General features: G+C 52.8%; 1 protein-coding gene across 1 annotated transcript; it reads left to right on the top strand.

Moving 5' to 3' along the window:
• The first annotated feature begins 230 nt into the window (after nucleotides 1-230).
• LOC136141555 (C-type lectin domain family 18 member A-like) lies at nucleotides 231-15,094 on the top strand. The gene is made up of 12 exons (XM_065899754.1): nucleotides 231-662; nucleotides 1,282-1,373; nucleotides 3,615-3,854; nucleotides 10,049-10,146; nucleotides 10,567-10,688; nucleotides 10,866-10,973; nucleotides 11,445-11,537; nucleotides 11,925-12,031; nucleotides 12,622-12,751; nucleotides 13,102-13,198; nucleotides 14,114-14,205; nucleotides 14,682-15,094. The coding sequence occupies exons 1-12, from the start codon at nucleotides 524-526 to the stop codon at nucleotides 14,717-14,719; spliced, it is 1,356 nt and encodes a 451-aa protein (XP_065755826.1). The 5' UTR covers nucleotides 231-523; the 3' UTR covers nucleotides 14,720-15,094.
• Nucleotides 15,095-15,507: the final 413 nt, after the last annotated feature.

Below are 15,507 nucleotides of genomic sequence, written 5' to 3'. Positions count from 1 at the left end.
GTCTTGCCCAGTTCTTGCCCGCCCGCAGGGCACATGGCCGCAGCCTCCCTGGGCCTGGGGCTGGGAGGAGAAGCTGCCAATGGGCCTGGAGGACACTGTTCCAGCGTGGGCACAGCCATTATTCTTTAATCTGCAGCCCTGGAATGTCTGCGGGCCAATCAGCAGGGTCTCCGAGGGCTCCCCGAGGGCTCCGATAATCCTGCAATGATTAGCAGGGGCCACGGGGTCGCTGCGAACCACTCGGTGGGTTGGTCGGTTGGCTGTTGGCGGGCGGGCGGGTGGGCTGACCAGGCCAGCAGCCGGAGGAGGGAGGGAGGGAGGGAGTCCGGGGACTGGAGCTGTCTGTCTCCTTTCATGCCAGCGCCAAGGAAGGGAGGCTGTTTGGACTCACCGATTACTCACCAGCCTCCCCCTTTTGTCTGCCAGCCCAGCCTGACTCTTAGAGATTGTGAATAGCTCCATCCAGTCTGGGAAGCGAGCTGGACAGCTGAGCCGGGCAAAGCCCAGAGAACCCAGCAGGCCCATGTTGAGGCTGGAGCCCTCCCCTGGGCTGGGGGGCCACCGGCCTGGCCTCCTGCCCATACTCCTGGCTCTCCTTGGCACGACCTGGGCAGAGATGCGCCCACTCCAGCTACAGGAGAAGCAGGTTCCAGTGCCTGGAGGTAAGGGGCCACGGGGTGAGGAAAAAGTGGAGGAGCTATGAGCTCTGCAGAGGGTCCCAGGGGGCTTCTGGAAGCCAGTTCCCAGGCCTGAGCCCTGGGCAGCCTGGTGTGATTTAAAGAGCCACCCTCGAACAGTCCAGGGGCTGGAGATGGATGGAGGAGGCTGGGACTGGGGCAGAAGGATGAAGGGGAGTGGGCCCAGGCTTGGGGGTGAAGGAAGAACACTGGGAGCCTGCAGCAGGGACCCCAGAAGAGACTCAGTGGCTGAGAGGAGCCCCAGCCAGAGGGCCCGCTGTGAGCCCAGGGCTGGACCCCTCTTCACACCTAGCCCCCAGGCCCCCAGTCCCTTCTATCACCCCACCCCCAGCTCTCAGCCTAAGGCTCCTTTATGCCTACACCTGTCTCTCTGTCTCAGCCCCACTGCTTTCTCCACATCTCCCTATGCCCCCATGCCTCTGCCCCGGGTCCTCCCATACACACCCACCATTGTCCTGTCCCATCACTTGTTCCATAAGTGCAGGGTTGCATTCTCGTCTTGCCGTGGTGACGCCCGCCCCATCGCCAGGGGCCGGGCCCAGGTCCCACTGCTCAGGTGGCCTGACCGTGTCTCCCGCCCCAGCCCTGAGCAAGAAGGAGAGCTTCCTGCTCCTCTCCCTGCACAACCGCCTGCGCAGCCGGGTCCACCCCCCTGCAGCCAACATGCAGAGAATGGTGAGTACCCCCAACCCGGGCTGGCCAAGGGGGCACCTGGAGGGGCAACCCTGAAGAGGACTGAGGAGGCCATGCCAGTGCCAGGTGCCCTTTCACCTGGCAGAGTGGGGCAGCGGCCAGCCAACTTCCTGCTCTGGGACCACGCCTGGTTGCCGGGGGGCGTGGGGCGGGGGGGGAGGGGGGCCGTTGCTTCCCCCTCCCCCAGAAAGGCAGCCCTTGGGTTTTTCCTTGCATCCCTTCCCGTTGCCCCGGAGACCAGAAGACATGGAAAGAACTGGGGTCCCCTCCTCCAAGAAACAGGAGCATCACAAAAGAGTCCCAGCAGGACTGGAGGCTAGTCAGGGAGGGAGAAGCACCCTGCTGGGGGTGGGAGGGGTGAGGCTTGTGTGTGACCAGACCCACTGCTTCTTCAGCAGTTCGTCTAGGCGACTAGGAGGGGCCCCTCCCCAATTCCCAGCCCATTCACTGGGGGCCAGGGAGCGGGGTATAGGGTTTCCCACCACTCCCTCGGGGCTTCAGGGTTGAAGGTGTCATCCTGGGGCCCAGAAACACTGCCCCGTAGTATGGGACCCCAGCTGCGCCCTCCCATGGTAACAGTCGAGGGAGTGAGGGAGGGGCAGTGTGGGGCAGGCAGGGTTCCCCATGACTGCTTCCCATAAACTCCTCTGAGGCTGGCGCAGCAGTGGCGACCTTGAGAGCTCCAGGGTCAGGTTCCCAGGAGGTGGGGGTGGGGTGGGCAGGAGGGGGGTCGCCTCTCCCCCTTTCCCTGCTCGCGGCGCTCTGCCCCTCCTCAGGCCCAGGTCCTGGCTCTCATCCCCACACTCCCAGCCCTAGTGCCCGGTGTGAGGCTGCTCCGGTCAGCTTCTACACTTCCCATGGCCCTGTTGCCAAAGTCTTAGAAAACAGCATTTCATAAAAAATGCAACTGGAGCCCCACCACTCAGCCTCTGTCACACCCACAGCTCTGGCCCTGGGCACCCCAGTGGAGGCTGAGGCCCTTGGGGGTGGTCCGGGCTGCTGAGGTGCCCCACGCAGTCCCCACTGCTCCCAGCTCCAGTCCCCGTCAGCAGTAAAATCACAACCACCATCTGCCCGGGCTGCTGCAGGTCAGGCCCTAAATGCAGCACTTTTCTCTCTGCACCCATTTAATCTTCACACAATCTTACCCTATGGGTACCTTATTATCTGTTTGTTTTGTTTTTTGGCCACACGGCATGCCTTGCAGCATCTCAGTTCCCCGGCCAGGGACTGAACCTGGGCCATGGCAATGAAAGCCCAGAATCCTAACCACTAGGTCACCAGGGAACATCCACCTTATTATTCCATTTTACAGAAGCTATTATTCCATTTTACAGAAGCGTATGTTGAGTCTCATGGAAATTAGGAGACTGTTGGAGGTCACAGAGCTGGAATGAGGTGGCTGGGCTGGACCAGGGCATGACGATCGGGTGACACATGTCATCCTGGTTGCTAAGCCCCCCGTTTCAGAGGACGGGGAGCTGTTGGATGGGGGTAGGGAAAAGGGCAGCTGGTATGTGGTGGGAAGAGCAGATTAGGCCCACTCCACAGAACTCTGCTTGCTGACACCAAAGCGCTGAGGCCCTGGAGACCTTTTACACCCTCTTTGGTCCTGACTCCCAGCTGGTGCCCCTGTGTACTCCAAAACCAGATTTTGGGAATAAGACACAGCGGTATGGCTGCTGCGACTTTTTGCATCACAGAAGGGAAGCCAAGAGGGAGCCTTTCTGACAATGGCCAGGGTCAGTTTTACCTAACACGGAACCAGTTTCAAAGGCTTGGGCACTATCCAGGGCTCCCATTACCAGACGGGAAAAATTACGACAGAGGCCCATCCTATCACGTGGGCTGGCACCTCGCGCCCAGGAACACCCATCCCCCTTAGTGGGCGGGGCCTGAGGGTACACGCCGCTGGAGTCAGAAGGACTGAAGCTGTCAGTCCAGGGTGGAGCCGGGCTCTGGGTGGGGGGTCCAGACAGGGCAGGTGCTTTTCCAACACCACCTTGGAGCGCCCCTTGCAGGTCCTGTCTGACCTTCCCTGGCCCCAGTGAAGGCGGTGAAAGCAGCTCAGAGCACTCAAGCCGCCAAGCAGGACCCCTGTTTGGGCTGGGGTCTCTTCCCTGCAGGACCAGCACCTCTGGATGTCCTGGTGGGGGGGCTGGATCAGTAAGGCCTGGCCCAGGGGCCCCTGCTGATGTTGCTGTTTGCGCTCCTTTCCCTCAGGACTGGAGCGAGAGCCTGGCCCAACAGGCCCAGACCAGGGCAGCCCTCTGTGGCGCCCCAGCCCCAAGCTCAGCCTCTGTCCCCCGGGCTACCCCGCAAGTGGGCTGGAATGTGCAGCTGCTGCCCGTGAGCTCGGCGTCCTTCATCCACGTGGTGGGCCTGTGGTTCTCAGAGGGGCAGCAGTACAGCCAGGCAGCGGCGGAGTGTGCCCCCAATGCCACCTGCACCCACTACACTCAGGTGAGGCCCGGGTACTGGCTCTGAGGCCCCTGCCCTGCTGGGATGGTTCAGAGGTCTGCAGTTTGTCCTAAAATTGGTGGTTGCTTTTCCTCCCATTTGTTTAGTTTTACTTTTCTCAGCTTTAAATATGAAATATTTCAAAGCTAAATCAAATAACGGACTCCTTCTTATCCACTACCTAGCATTAGAAAATGTTAACTATATTTGTTTCTCATCTCTTAAAAAAACAAAACTAAGCGTAAGCCCTCCTTCTGCCCTTTCCTCTGTCCCTCCCCAGAGGTAAACTTGCTGAAGTCCAGGTGAAACACCCCATGTTTCCTTTTCTTCCCCCTCAACAAAATTTGTTGAATGTCTTCTCTGTAACTGGCATCGTTTATGTACTAGGATCCAGCACTGGAAAACACAGGCAAAATCCCAAGCATGTTTTTCTCTTTTTTTTTATGGTTACTTTTATGTGTCAACTTGCAGGGTAGTGGGTTGTTATTGTTGTTGTTTTGCATGACATTTTTTTTGACATTAACATTTTTTATATTAATTAATTAATTTTTTGGGGGCTGCGTTGGGTCCTCGTTGCTACGTGCCGGCTTTCTCTAGCTGCAGCGAGCGAGGGCTGCTCTTCGTTGAGTTGCGCGGGCTTCTCATTGCGGTGGCTTCTGTTGTTACGGAGCACGGGCTCTAGGAGCGTGGGCTTCAGTAGTTGCGGTGCATGGGCTTATTTGCTCCGCGGCATGTGGGATCCTCCCAGACTAGGGATCAAACCCATGTCCCCTGCATTGGTAGGCAGATTCTTAACCACTGCACCGCCAGGGAATTCCTTGTTTTTCTTTTCTTTTTTTGGGGGAGGGGGGGCTGAGGGTAGTTCCCCGACCATGTATGGAACCAGGGCCCCAGCAGTGAAAGCACCAAGTCCTAACCACTGGTCCCTCAGGGAATTTCCCCAAGCATGTTTTAATACCTTTACTACACGTGGAAGGGTTTTGATACCTTTTCTACTTGTGCAAGTGGGTTGTGTGTTATTAAATCCTACCTAAGTGCTCTCTCTGTATGTCTCCTTTTGCAATTTGTGTTTATCACTTCAGACCACATTTGTAAGATTTGTTTCCATTGATCTGAGCATGCATGTGTGATTCACTATGAGTAAACTGCAATTTACAGGCATCTGGGTTACTTCCACCTTTTTTTTTTTTTTACTATCCCAAGTCATACCGAAATGCATAAATCCTAGTTCCGCTCCGCTTGTACATATGTGTCCAGACTTTTTCTAGGACACACTTGGAAGGGGAATGGCTGGGTCGAGGGAGCACGCACCTACAACCTTAGTAGCTATTGCCAAAGTGATGTCGCCAACTCTACTCCTGCCCACAAACCAGTTCTCACTCCCCATTCTTACTCTATTCATTAAGGAGTATTGTCAGCTCCTTCCTTTTTGCCAACTCAAGGCTGTGAAATGCTACCTCATTCTGTTTTTAATTTGCATTTCCCTGATTACATGTGGGACTGAGCCTCTTTTCTGTTCTTTTCATTACCTTTTAATTTCATCTTTCCCTTATTAATTTGTAAGCATCTTTGCTATATGCTTTGTAATTTTTGTTGGTCATATTGGTTGCAGATACTTTTTTTCTAATATATGGCTTGTATTTTCTCTTTGTTTATGTTATCTTTTATAAGATAAATCTTTCAGAAGATTTTAATATTAATGTAATCAATTTTCTCTTGTTTTTCATTATAGTTCATCCATTTGTTGTATCATGTTTAAGAAATAAATCCTTTTCAACTCTGACATCAGCTAGATATTCTTCCTGTATTTTCTTCCAAAGTTCAAATGTTTTCCTTTTTTTCATATTGAAGTCATTAAGCCATCTAGTGATATAGGATTTAATTTTATCTTTTTTTTAAAGGAATTTTGCCTTTTTTAAAAATTTTATTTATTTATTTATTTATGGCTGTGTTGGCTCTTCGTTTCTGTGCGAGGGCTTTCTCTAGTTGCGGCAAGTGGGGGCCACTCCTCAACGCGGTGCGCAGGCCTCTCACTGTCGTGGCCTCTCTTGTTGCAGAGCACAGGCTCCAGATGCGCAGGCTCAGTAACTGTGGCTCACGGGGCTAGTTGCTCCGCGGCATGTGGGATCCTCCCAGACCAGGGCTCGAAACCGTGTCCCCTGCATTGGCAGGCAGACTCTCAACCACTGCGCCACCAGGGAATCCCAATTTTATCTTTTTTTTTTACTTCTTGTATTAAGCACTGAATCTTTCCCCCACAGACTCTAATGCCACCTCAGCCATATACCAAGCTCACATATCCACATGGGTCTGTTGCTGAGTTCTCTCTTCTATTTTGTTGCTTTTTTTGTTTACTCCTGCATATATGTGCTTTAATTATTATGGCTTTATAAAAAGTTTTGACAGGAAAATCCCCCATGTTATTATTATCATTCAAAAATTTCTTGGCTATTCTTGATTCTTTCTCCTGATTCTTTCATATGAATTTAATAAGTAGCCTTTATCAGGTTATAGACAGGCCTAGCTGCTCCGCGGCACGTGGGATCTTCCTAGACCGGGGCACAAACCCGTGTCCCCTGCATCAGCAGGCGGACTCTCAACCACTGCGCCACCAGGGAAGCCCCAGACATTTCTTTCTAATCTAAGTTTGTTAAGGATTTTTAAAGTCATGAAAAGGTTTGTGTTTTATCAAATGCCTTTTGTGCATCTATTGAAATAATTATAAGGTTTTTCCTTAACAGTGATGAAATACATGAATAATTTTTTTGTGTGTGTACAAAGCTGTTACATGACACTACATCTTCCTGGTCATGTATTTTATTATAGAAAATTTCAAATATATACAAAGCAGTCAGAGTGATATAATGAACCCCCATCTACCTATCATCCAGCTTCAACAATTATCAGCTCACGGTTTCATGACTCATATTTATTTATTTATTTATATTGAAGTACAGTTGTACAGTACTATATAAACTGTACAGGTACAGCTGTACAGGTACTTATATACCTGTATAAGCTACAGTACACAGTATAGTGATTCACAAATTTTAAAGGTTATACCCCATTTATAGTTATTATAAAATACTGGCCTTGGGCTTCCCTGGTGGCGCAGTGGTTGAGAGTCCGCCTGCCGATGCAGGGGACACGGGTTCGTGCCCCGGTCCAGGAAGATCCCACATGCCATGGAGCGGCTGGGCCCGTGAGCCATGGCCGCTGAGCCTGCGCGTCCAGAGCCTGTGCTCCGTAATGGGAGAGGCCACAACAGTGAGAGGCCCGCGTACAGCCAAAAAAAAAAAAAAAATACCGGCCATATTCCCCATGTTGTACAATGTATCCTTGTAGTTTATTTTATACCTAATAGTTTGTAGCTCTTACTCCCCTACCCTAATACTGCCCTCCCCGCTTCCCTCTCCCCACTGGTAATCACTAGTTTGTTCTCTATATCTGGGAGCCTGCTTCTTTTTTTTGTTATATTCACTAGTTTGTTGTATTTTTTAGATTTCACATATAAGTGAGATCATACAGTATTTGTCTTTCTCTGTCTGACTTATTTCACTTAGCATAATACCCTCCAAGTCCATCCTTGTTGCTGCAAATGGCAAAATTTCATTCTGTTTTATGGCTGAGTAGTATTCCATTGTATATATGATGTGATGCGAAATAAAGCGATGTAGGGTGTGTGTGTGTGTTGTTGTTTTTAATTAATTGCTATATTTGGCTTCCTAAATACTATTTGATAGTGAAATTGACCTCTGATTTTCTTTTCTCATTCTGCCCTCACCTGGTTTATATTAACCTCATAGAATGAGTTGGAGGTTTTGCCTCATTTTCTGTTTCCTGGAATAGGTTCTATAATATTTGCTGTAACTGTCCTGTAAAACTATTTGGGCCTTTTTCTATTTTTTGATTGTTTTGTGTGCATGTGTATGTACCCATGGATTTTTAATTACTGATTCAACTTTTAGAAATGGTCGTAGATCATTTCAGATTTTCTATTTCTTCTTGAGACAGTTTTGCCAAGTTCTATTTTCTAGGAAACTATCCATTTTATATTTTCCAGTTTGTTGGTGCTGTCATTTAAGAGATTTTAAACTAGAATTAAACAGATTTTTTAAATCTTTCCTGTGTCTGCAGCTATGTCCTTTTAAAATTCTCTATTGTATTTATTTGTGCCTTCTCTCTTTTGTTCTTTACCAGTCTTCCCAGAGGTTTGACTATTCTAACGAATCAGCTTTTTGTTTGTTTTCCTTCTCTCTTTTTTCCACCCATCCACAACCTTATCCTTCTTTTTATTAATTTCTGCTCTTTTAAAAAAAAATAAATTTATTTATTTATTTTTGTCTGTGTTGGGTCCTTGTTGCTGTGCGCGGGCTTCCTCTAGTTGAGGAGAGTGGGGGCTACTCTTCGTTGCAGTGTGTGGGCTTCTCATTGCAGTGGCTTCTCTTGTTGCGGAGCACAGGCTCTAGGCGCACGGGCTTCCGTAGTTGTGGCACGCGGGCTCAGTAGTTGTGGCTCGCAGGCTCTAGGGCACAGGCTCAGTAGTTGTGGCACATGGGCTTAGCTGCTCCGCAGCATGTGGGATCTTCCCGTAGCAGGGATCGAACCCATGTCCCCTGCATTGACAGGCGGATTTTTAACCATTGCGCCACCAGGGAAGTCCTTCTGCCCTTGTTTTTATTATTTTCTTTCATCTACTTTCTTAACTCATTAATTTTAACTCCTTTTTCTTTTCTGGTATATGTCTTTTAAAGCTATCAATTTCCCTCTAAACTCTGTTAGCTACATCCCATAAGTTTTGGAATTTAGTGATTTCATTGTCACTTAGGTCTATGAGTTTCCTATTTTCCATTATGATGCTGTCTTTGATTTTGAAGTGTATATTTAAATTTCCAAACTATGTTTTCTCCTTTACTTACTTCTAAATTATTTCCTTGGGAATTCCCTGGTTGTCCAGTGGTTAGGACTTCATGCCTTCACTGCCGGGGCCTGGGTTCAGTCCGTGGTCAGGGAACTAATATCCCATAAGCCACGCAGCCAAAAAAAAATTTTTTTTAATTCAATTAATAATAATAGTAAATTATTTCCTTTACATTCTATTGCATTGAATTCATAGAATGTGTCCTGTAGGATGTTGGTTATTGAGTATTTATTGAATCTTGCTTTGTGGCTTACTGAGGGGTCAGTGTCTGCAAAAGTTCCACGCACTCCTAAAAAGAATGCATATTCCCTAACCGTTGGATACATAGGTATGACTACATGTGCATTTCTCCCTGCCTCATGCTGGTCATGTTTAGTGGCTACCAGAGTTTGCTTGGCTATTCCTGTGTATTGACCATTTGTGCTATTTCCAAGTTGTCACTGATTCTAAATCTAAGTTTTGAATACTATTAAAGACCTGTATCTGTTAGCTGTTGCTGCATGACGCACTACTCCCAAATATAGCATCTTACGATTCTGCAGCTTGGCAGTTTGGGTTGGGCTCAGCTGACAGTTTCTTCTGGTCTTCGCTGGGCCCACTCCTGCAACTGCAGTCAGCTGCTGCGTTGGCTGGGAGCTGGCTGTCTAGAGTGGCCTCAGCTGGTTCATCTCTGCCCTATAAGGTTCTTCAACCTCCAGCAGCCTTGTTCACGTGGTGGCTGAGCATGAGAGTTCTATGAGAATGAGTGGAAATTGTAGGGTCTCCTGAGGCCTAGGTTTAAAATGGGTCAATATCATTTCTCCTGCATCCTGTTGGCCAACAGAAGCCACAGGGCCAGCCAGATTCAAGGTGTGGGAAAGAGATTCCTCCTGTTGATGCAAAGAACTGCAAAGCCACATTTTATATTAGAGGGGGCTGTAGGGAGAAGTGAAGCATTGTGGCCATTTTTTCAGTCATCACAAGGCCTTTGATGTCCAAGTCTCTTTTCCCACTCTCCTCCACTATCCACAATCTCCCTTCCCTTCAGGTATCTGCTGACCCTCACCTCCCGACCCAGAAGGCCTTTCTAGACTATTCCCACCCATCCTTATATCCCTGCCCAGCACAGCTACTGCTCCTGGGGTCCCCAGGGAGGTGACAAAACTGTTTAACTGCTTGGCCTGGGGCAAGAGCTGTGTCTACCCTTCCCAGGGGAGCATCATCTAGGCTGTTGGTCCCAAGACTAGGAGTGGAGGCGGCCCATGAGAGGGTTTCTGAGCCACTGTGTCTCCTGCAGCTCGTGTGGGCCACCTCGAGCCAGCTGGGTTGTGGGCGGCATCCCTGCTCTGGGGCCCAGGCTGAGATGGAAGCCTTTGTCTGTGCCTACTCTCCCGGGTAAGCCTCCTCCATGGCAGCTGCCCTGCCATCCCCTGCTGGGCTGTGGGGTAGGGGATGCTGTCACCCAGGGTGAGACACTCACCCACCCACCCACAGGCCTTTACCCCTTGGTCTGCACCCCTGCTGGGAGAGGGAAGAAGGAGGAAAGGGAGAGGGTGCAGAAGTGGGCAGCACCCAATATTCTGGCCACGCAGAATGTGGCTTCTTCTCAGACGCCCCTTCCTGGAGGCACCACCCAGCGTTCAGGGCATCTGCCCAGTATTAGTTTGGAGGTCATCTTTTCTTTCCTAGGAAATCTCCCTGTCTCTCCCAGCTCCCTGCCTTCCTGGCTGGGCCGGAAGGAGCTGAAGGGGCTGGTGGGGCAGGCAGCAAGGCCCAAGGCCAGTTCCTTCTAGCCTCTGCTGCTTGCTCTCACAGAGGCAACTGGGAGGTCAACGGGAAGACCATCGTCCCCTACAAGAAGGGCGCCTGGTGTTCGCTCTGCACAGCCAGCGTCTCGGGCTGCTTCAAAGCCTGGGACCACGCAGGGGGGCTGTGTGGTAAGTACCCCACCCTGCCTGCCTCTGGCTGGGGTGGCTTGATCTGGTGATCCTGGGGGAGGCGGGCAGCATCCTGAGGGACTGTCCCAGAAGCCCTGGTCCTCAGCACTCGGGGAGGCACCTGCCTGGCCTGCCGGGGAGAGGCGCCCTCACAGCATTTCCTTCTCATCCGACCAGAGGTCCCCAGGAACCCATGTCGCATGAGCTGCCGGAACCACGGACATCTCAACCTCAGCACCTGCCACTGCCACTGTCCCCCGGGTTACACAGGCAGATACTGCCAAGGTGAGGGGCGCCTGGAGTTCTGGACTGTGACCCCCCGGGGGACCCAGGGAGCGATCCTCACACAGCCTGTCCTCATCCAATAGCATTCACTGAGCACCGACGGTCTGCCAGACCCTGCGCTGTGCAGGGAATTCAAAGTGAAATCAGATTGGCCCCTCAGGCCCTGGGATGGTGGGAGGAGGACAGTATTAGGATCCAGAAGTGGATTCCTTTCCCACTGTCCCCCACCCCCCAGCTCTGTGACCATGAGCAGGTCCACTCCCAAACCCCGATTTGCTTCTCTCTACAAGATCAAACCAAAGACGCCAAATGTGGCAGCGGTTGGGAGCCCCGATGGTTTCCATCTCTGGGGGGCAGGGGTTGTTCTTGCTGTGGTTGGCCATTCTGCGCACATCCGTGGCCTGTGAGGGGCAGCCTGGGGCCCAGGGGCTGCCAGCTGAGTGCCGTCCCCTCCCTGCCCCATCCTGGCAGTGCGGTGCAGCGTGCAGTGCGTGCACGGCCGGTTCCGGGAAGAGGAGTGCTCCTGCGTCTGTGATGTTGGCTATGGGGGAGCCCAGTGTGCCAGTGAGTCCTGCCGCAAAGCCCCCCAACAAGACGAGCCCCTCCCAGGACCCCCTCAGCTGGTGCTGGGTCTGGTTCGGACCAGCTCACATGAGCCCATCGTACGCACCTCTCCCCCATTCCCCGATCAGTGACGTCACAGTGGTAGCTTGAACTTGGCCATGGTGGGGGTCTTTACACCACCACAGAAATGGCAATGCTAAAATCATAGACTTTTTTTTTTTGAGGGAGAGCTGGTTGTTACACATTTACCAGCACACCACTGACCCCAACCCCCTCTCCTGCTTGGTGGCCAGAGGAAGGGGTACCTTGAGCTTAACATCCTGGCAGGACCGGAAGGGTAATGATTCTGAGGTGCCCACACACAAAATCAGGCTTCCCTCCTCCCAGCCAAGGTGCACTTTCCCTTCCACACCTGTGACCTGAGGATCGATGGAGACTGCTTCATGGTGTCTTCAGAGGCAGACACCTATTACGGAGCCAAGATGAAATGCCAGGTAATGGTTGGCCCCTGCCTTCCCAGGGACCGTCCCCCTGGGTTCTTAACAGAGGGACCCTGGGCTAAGAGATGAATTCCTTTGACTTCTCCTGACTCTCATCTTTAGTATAAAGCAGGGGTTACAACTCAGAGGCCCATGGAAGCCAGGAGGTCACTTAATGAGCTGAGGGACCCAGGGACAAGGCCCCACTCAACCCCCATCTAAGGGGCCATCTTGACTCAGCTCGAGCTGCTGGCTGCCGGGCAGGAATGCAAGTTCAGGGAGGCCAGGACCTGGAATTTCTCAAGAGAACCAGAAATGCAGATTTTCACTGAGTTCTCAATTTATTAATGTTGGCAACCAATCCAAATGTATTAAAGACACTGAGCAGGTGAAACAAAACCCTTCCAAGTGTGGGACCCTGACAGAGGAGCCGTGGGCAGAGAAGAGAAGGCGGACTCTGCTCTAAGAGGCAGGAGGCTTTGGGGGGCTGATGACAGCCCGGCCAGCACACAGATTGGACATCCATGGCCACGATGGGTGGCAGGATGGAAAGGAAGGGCTGGCCTGAGCTCTGGGGCCAGAATGACCCGGAGCGGGGGTTACAGGGAAAGGGCGGGGTGCTAGCCCAGATTGAGAGCCAGAAAGTGCAGGACATCCTCGCCTTCTACCTGGGCCGCCTGGAGACCACCAACGAGGTGACCAACAATGACTTTGAGACCAGGAACTTCTGGATCGGTGAGTGCCTGGCTGACTGGTGGAGCGGGGCGGGATGCCTCACACTGCTTCAGGAATCTGGGCCGTGGAAACCCAGAGCACCTACCAGCGGGCAGTAAGGGTGTGGTGAGGGCTCAGGGCCCAGAATGGGGCCAGTAGTCAAGCTGGTGACTCCCTTCCCTGCAGAGAGAGCCGAAGGGAGGGAGAGCCACCAGAGGAGCTGGAAGTGCTGGGAAGGGGGCTTAAGGGCCGGGGGTCGACAGGCATTGGGCAGCAGGCTCTGGGCTCAGGCCCTCATCGCAGGGAGCCTGGGCTGCCAGCGGGGCCCAGGGATCTCGGGTGTGAGCCCAGCCTTGGCTGCTGTGGCTCAGGGCTCACCTACAAGACCGCTAAGGACTCCTTCCGCTGGACCACCGGGGAGCACCAGTCCTTCACCAGTTTCGCCTTTGGGCAGCCTGACAACCAGGGGTGAGTCCGGGGTGCCCTCCCTCCCCTGTGCCCACCTTCTCACCTGGGCCTGCTTGCTCAGCCTTCAGACACCCCTGAACAACCTCCACCCTGCCTGCTGCTTGGCTGAGCGCCCTGAGGGTCTGGACCTTACCTGGTGCCCAGGTGCCAGGAAGTCTGGGCACAGCTGGGTGTGGGCCCAGTGCTCAGATGAGGTACATCCCTGACCTCCAGGGGCTCAAATAGAAGAGAGGGAACCCAAGAAGGCTTAATCCATCCATAGTCCCCATCATCCCTCCAGCTGTCTCTCCGTCTCTCTATTATCTATCCATCCCTCCCCCCTCACCGTGCCCCCTCTGCCTGTATCAATACACTGATTCTGCCCTCCTTAGCTGGTCACCCACCTGCATCCACTCCTGCACACATCTGCCCACTGGCCCGCCTGCACTGAGGCCCAGCCCTGGTCTTCAAAGCCCAGGAATGCCCAGGGCAGGGGGGGAGGTGGTCAGGCTGTGTGGCCACCAAGGCTCCAGATACCCTGCCGAGTTCTCCTTTGACCTCCTTGATGGCAGCCATGCCCAGGCCACTGGCCCATCCCTAGAGGAAGCCAGCTTTGTGGGCCCCCAGGCATACCTTCTCCTGCTGGGAGGAAAGATGTGGGCCTGTGTGTTCCAACCCCACTACCCCCACCTGCAGTGGCCGGCATGGCTGAGGGCTGCAGCGGTGGATGGAGCTGTCCCCACTGTACCCCGAGAAGAGAGGAGCTGCAGTGCTCTGAAGTGCAGGCATGGGCTTGGGGATGGCTCCCAGAAGCCCCATATGTGGGAGGGGGCACCCAAGAGGCACCTCCCTAGGTGCAGGTGGCCCACTGTGGGGGAGGATTTAATTAACTCATAATTTCATTCCTCCACCCTGAGCACTCGACAATCTTGGCAGGTTTGGCAACTGTGTGGAACTGCAGGCATCGGCCGCCTTCAATTGGAACGACCAGCGCTGTAAAACCCGAAACCGTTACATCTGCCAGTTTGGTGAGGGCCTTCCCACGGCTCCCCTCCTCTGGTCCCTGTCCCCTGGGGATATCCAGATGAACAGTCTAGAGTGTCTGAGCACACAGGGCCATGAGGACATCCTGCTCAGGGCCTCATTGGACCTGTAGGCCCCTGAAGCACAGAGAGGGAGATTGGCCTGGGCTCAGCCACGCAGGGGCAAGACCAGAACTACAGCCTGGCTGGGGATTTCACCAAGGTCCCTTTCCTCCTGTCACTAAAGCTGCCACATGGGAACCCATCGGGTTCTTCAGCGTTCCCTGATTCCCTAGAGCACAGTGAACTATGGTGGGGACAGAGGTGAGACCTAGCCCAGAATCAGCCCCCAGCAGCACCTGCTAGAAGGATCTGGAGCTGCAAGTGGGATCATGGCTATTTCTGGACCTAGTGTAGCAGGGTCCCCATCCCAGGACCGCCTGGGCTATCACTGACCCTTGTTCTGTTCTCTTCCTTTCCAGCTCAGGAGCACATTTCCCGGTGGGACCCAGGGCCCTGAGGCTCACCCATGCCTCTCCCCTGCCAGCACCTGGATGCACAGCCCTACCTGACCTTCTGCCCACCTGTTTAGAACAAGGGTTGGGCTAGGACTGCAGGCCCAACAGCCAAAGAGGCCTCAGACCTTGCTGGAAGTGGGGCAGGGGGTACAAGTGAGGCCGATGGAGAGCCTGGTATAGGAGGAGGGGAGCCTGGGGTCCCCCAGCCTGCTTTTGAGTGGGAAGATGGGTCTTAATTAGGCACTGAAACAGGAGTCCGGGGCAGTGGTCAGAAGAGACCACTCTCCTCCATCTGGGCTGGACCCTCTGGGGCAGACAGAGGTTCCTTGCTGCCCAGGATGCACCCCACAAAGGATTAAACTAAGTTATGGATCAGCTGGACTTGTGAATGCTCATTGTGAAGGGGAATTCAGACAACCCAGAATGATCCCAGGAAGACTGGTTTCCTCCCAGCCACCTCAGTCCCATCCCTGCTCGCCCACATGACCCAGGCCACCCTCTGGAGGTTTTCAGACTCTTAGTCCTGAATAATGCACAGATTTAGAAGCCTTGTTTGTCTGCATCCCTAATTTCCAGCTCCTCTCACCACTGCCTCTGTCAGCTTTGTGTTTCTGTTCACACCTCCTCCTTTATTAATTATGCTTGCTTCTACTTGTCTCTTCTTTCTTTGTGATAATCTGAACTGGGGTCTGTTATGGCCCCATCTCCTCCCTCTCCCTATAGTGGTGAGAGGGTGAGTCCAGGCAGGTGCAAGACTGGGAGGTGCTACCATTAGCGTCCAGAATGCACA

Source organism: Phocoena phocoena, chromosome 20 (assembly GCF_963924675.1).
Source record: "Phocoena phocoena chromosome 20, mPhoPho1.1, whole genome shotgun sequence".
In the NCBI taxonomy this organism is placed as follows: domain Eukaryota; kingdom Metazoa; phylum Chordata; class Mammalia; order Artiodactyla; family Phocoenidae; genus Phocoena; species Phocoena phocoena.
This window is presented reverse-complemented; position numbering and strand designations above follow the sequence as displayed.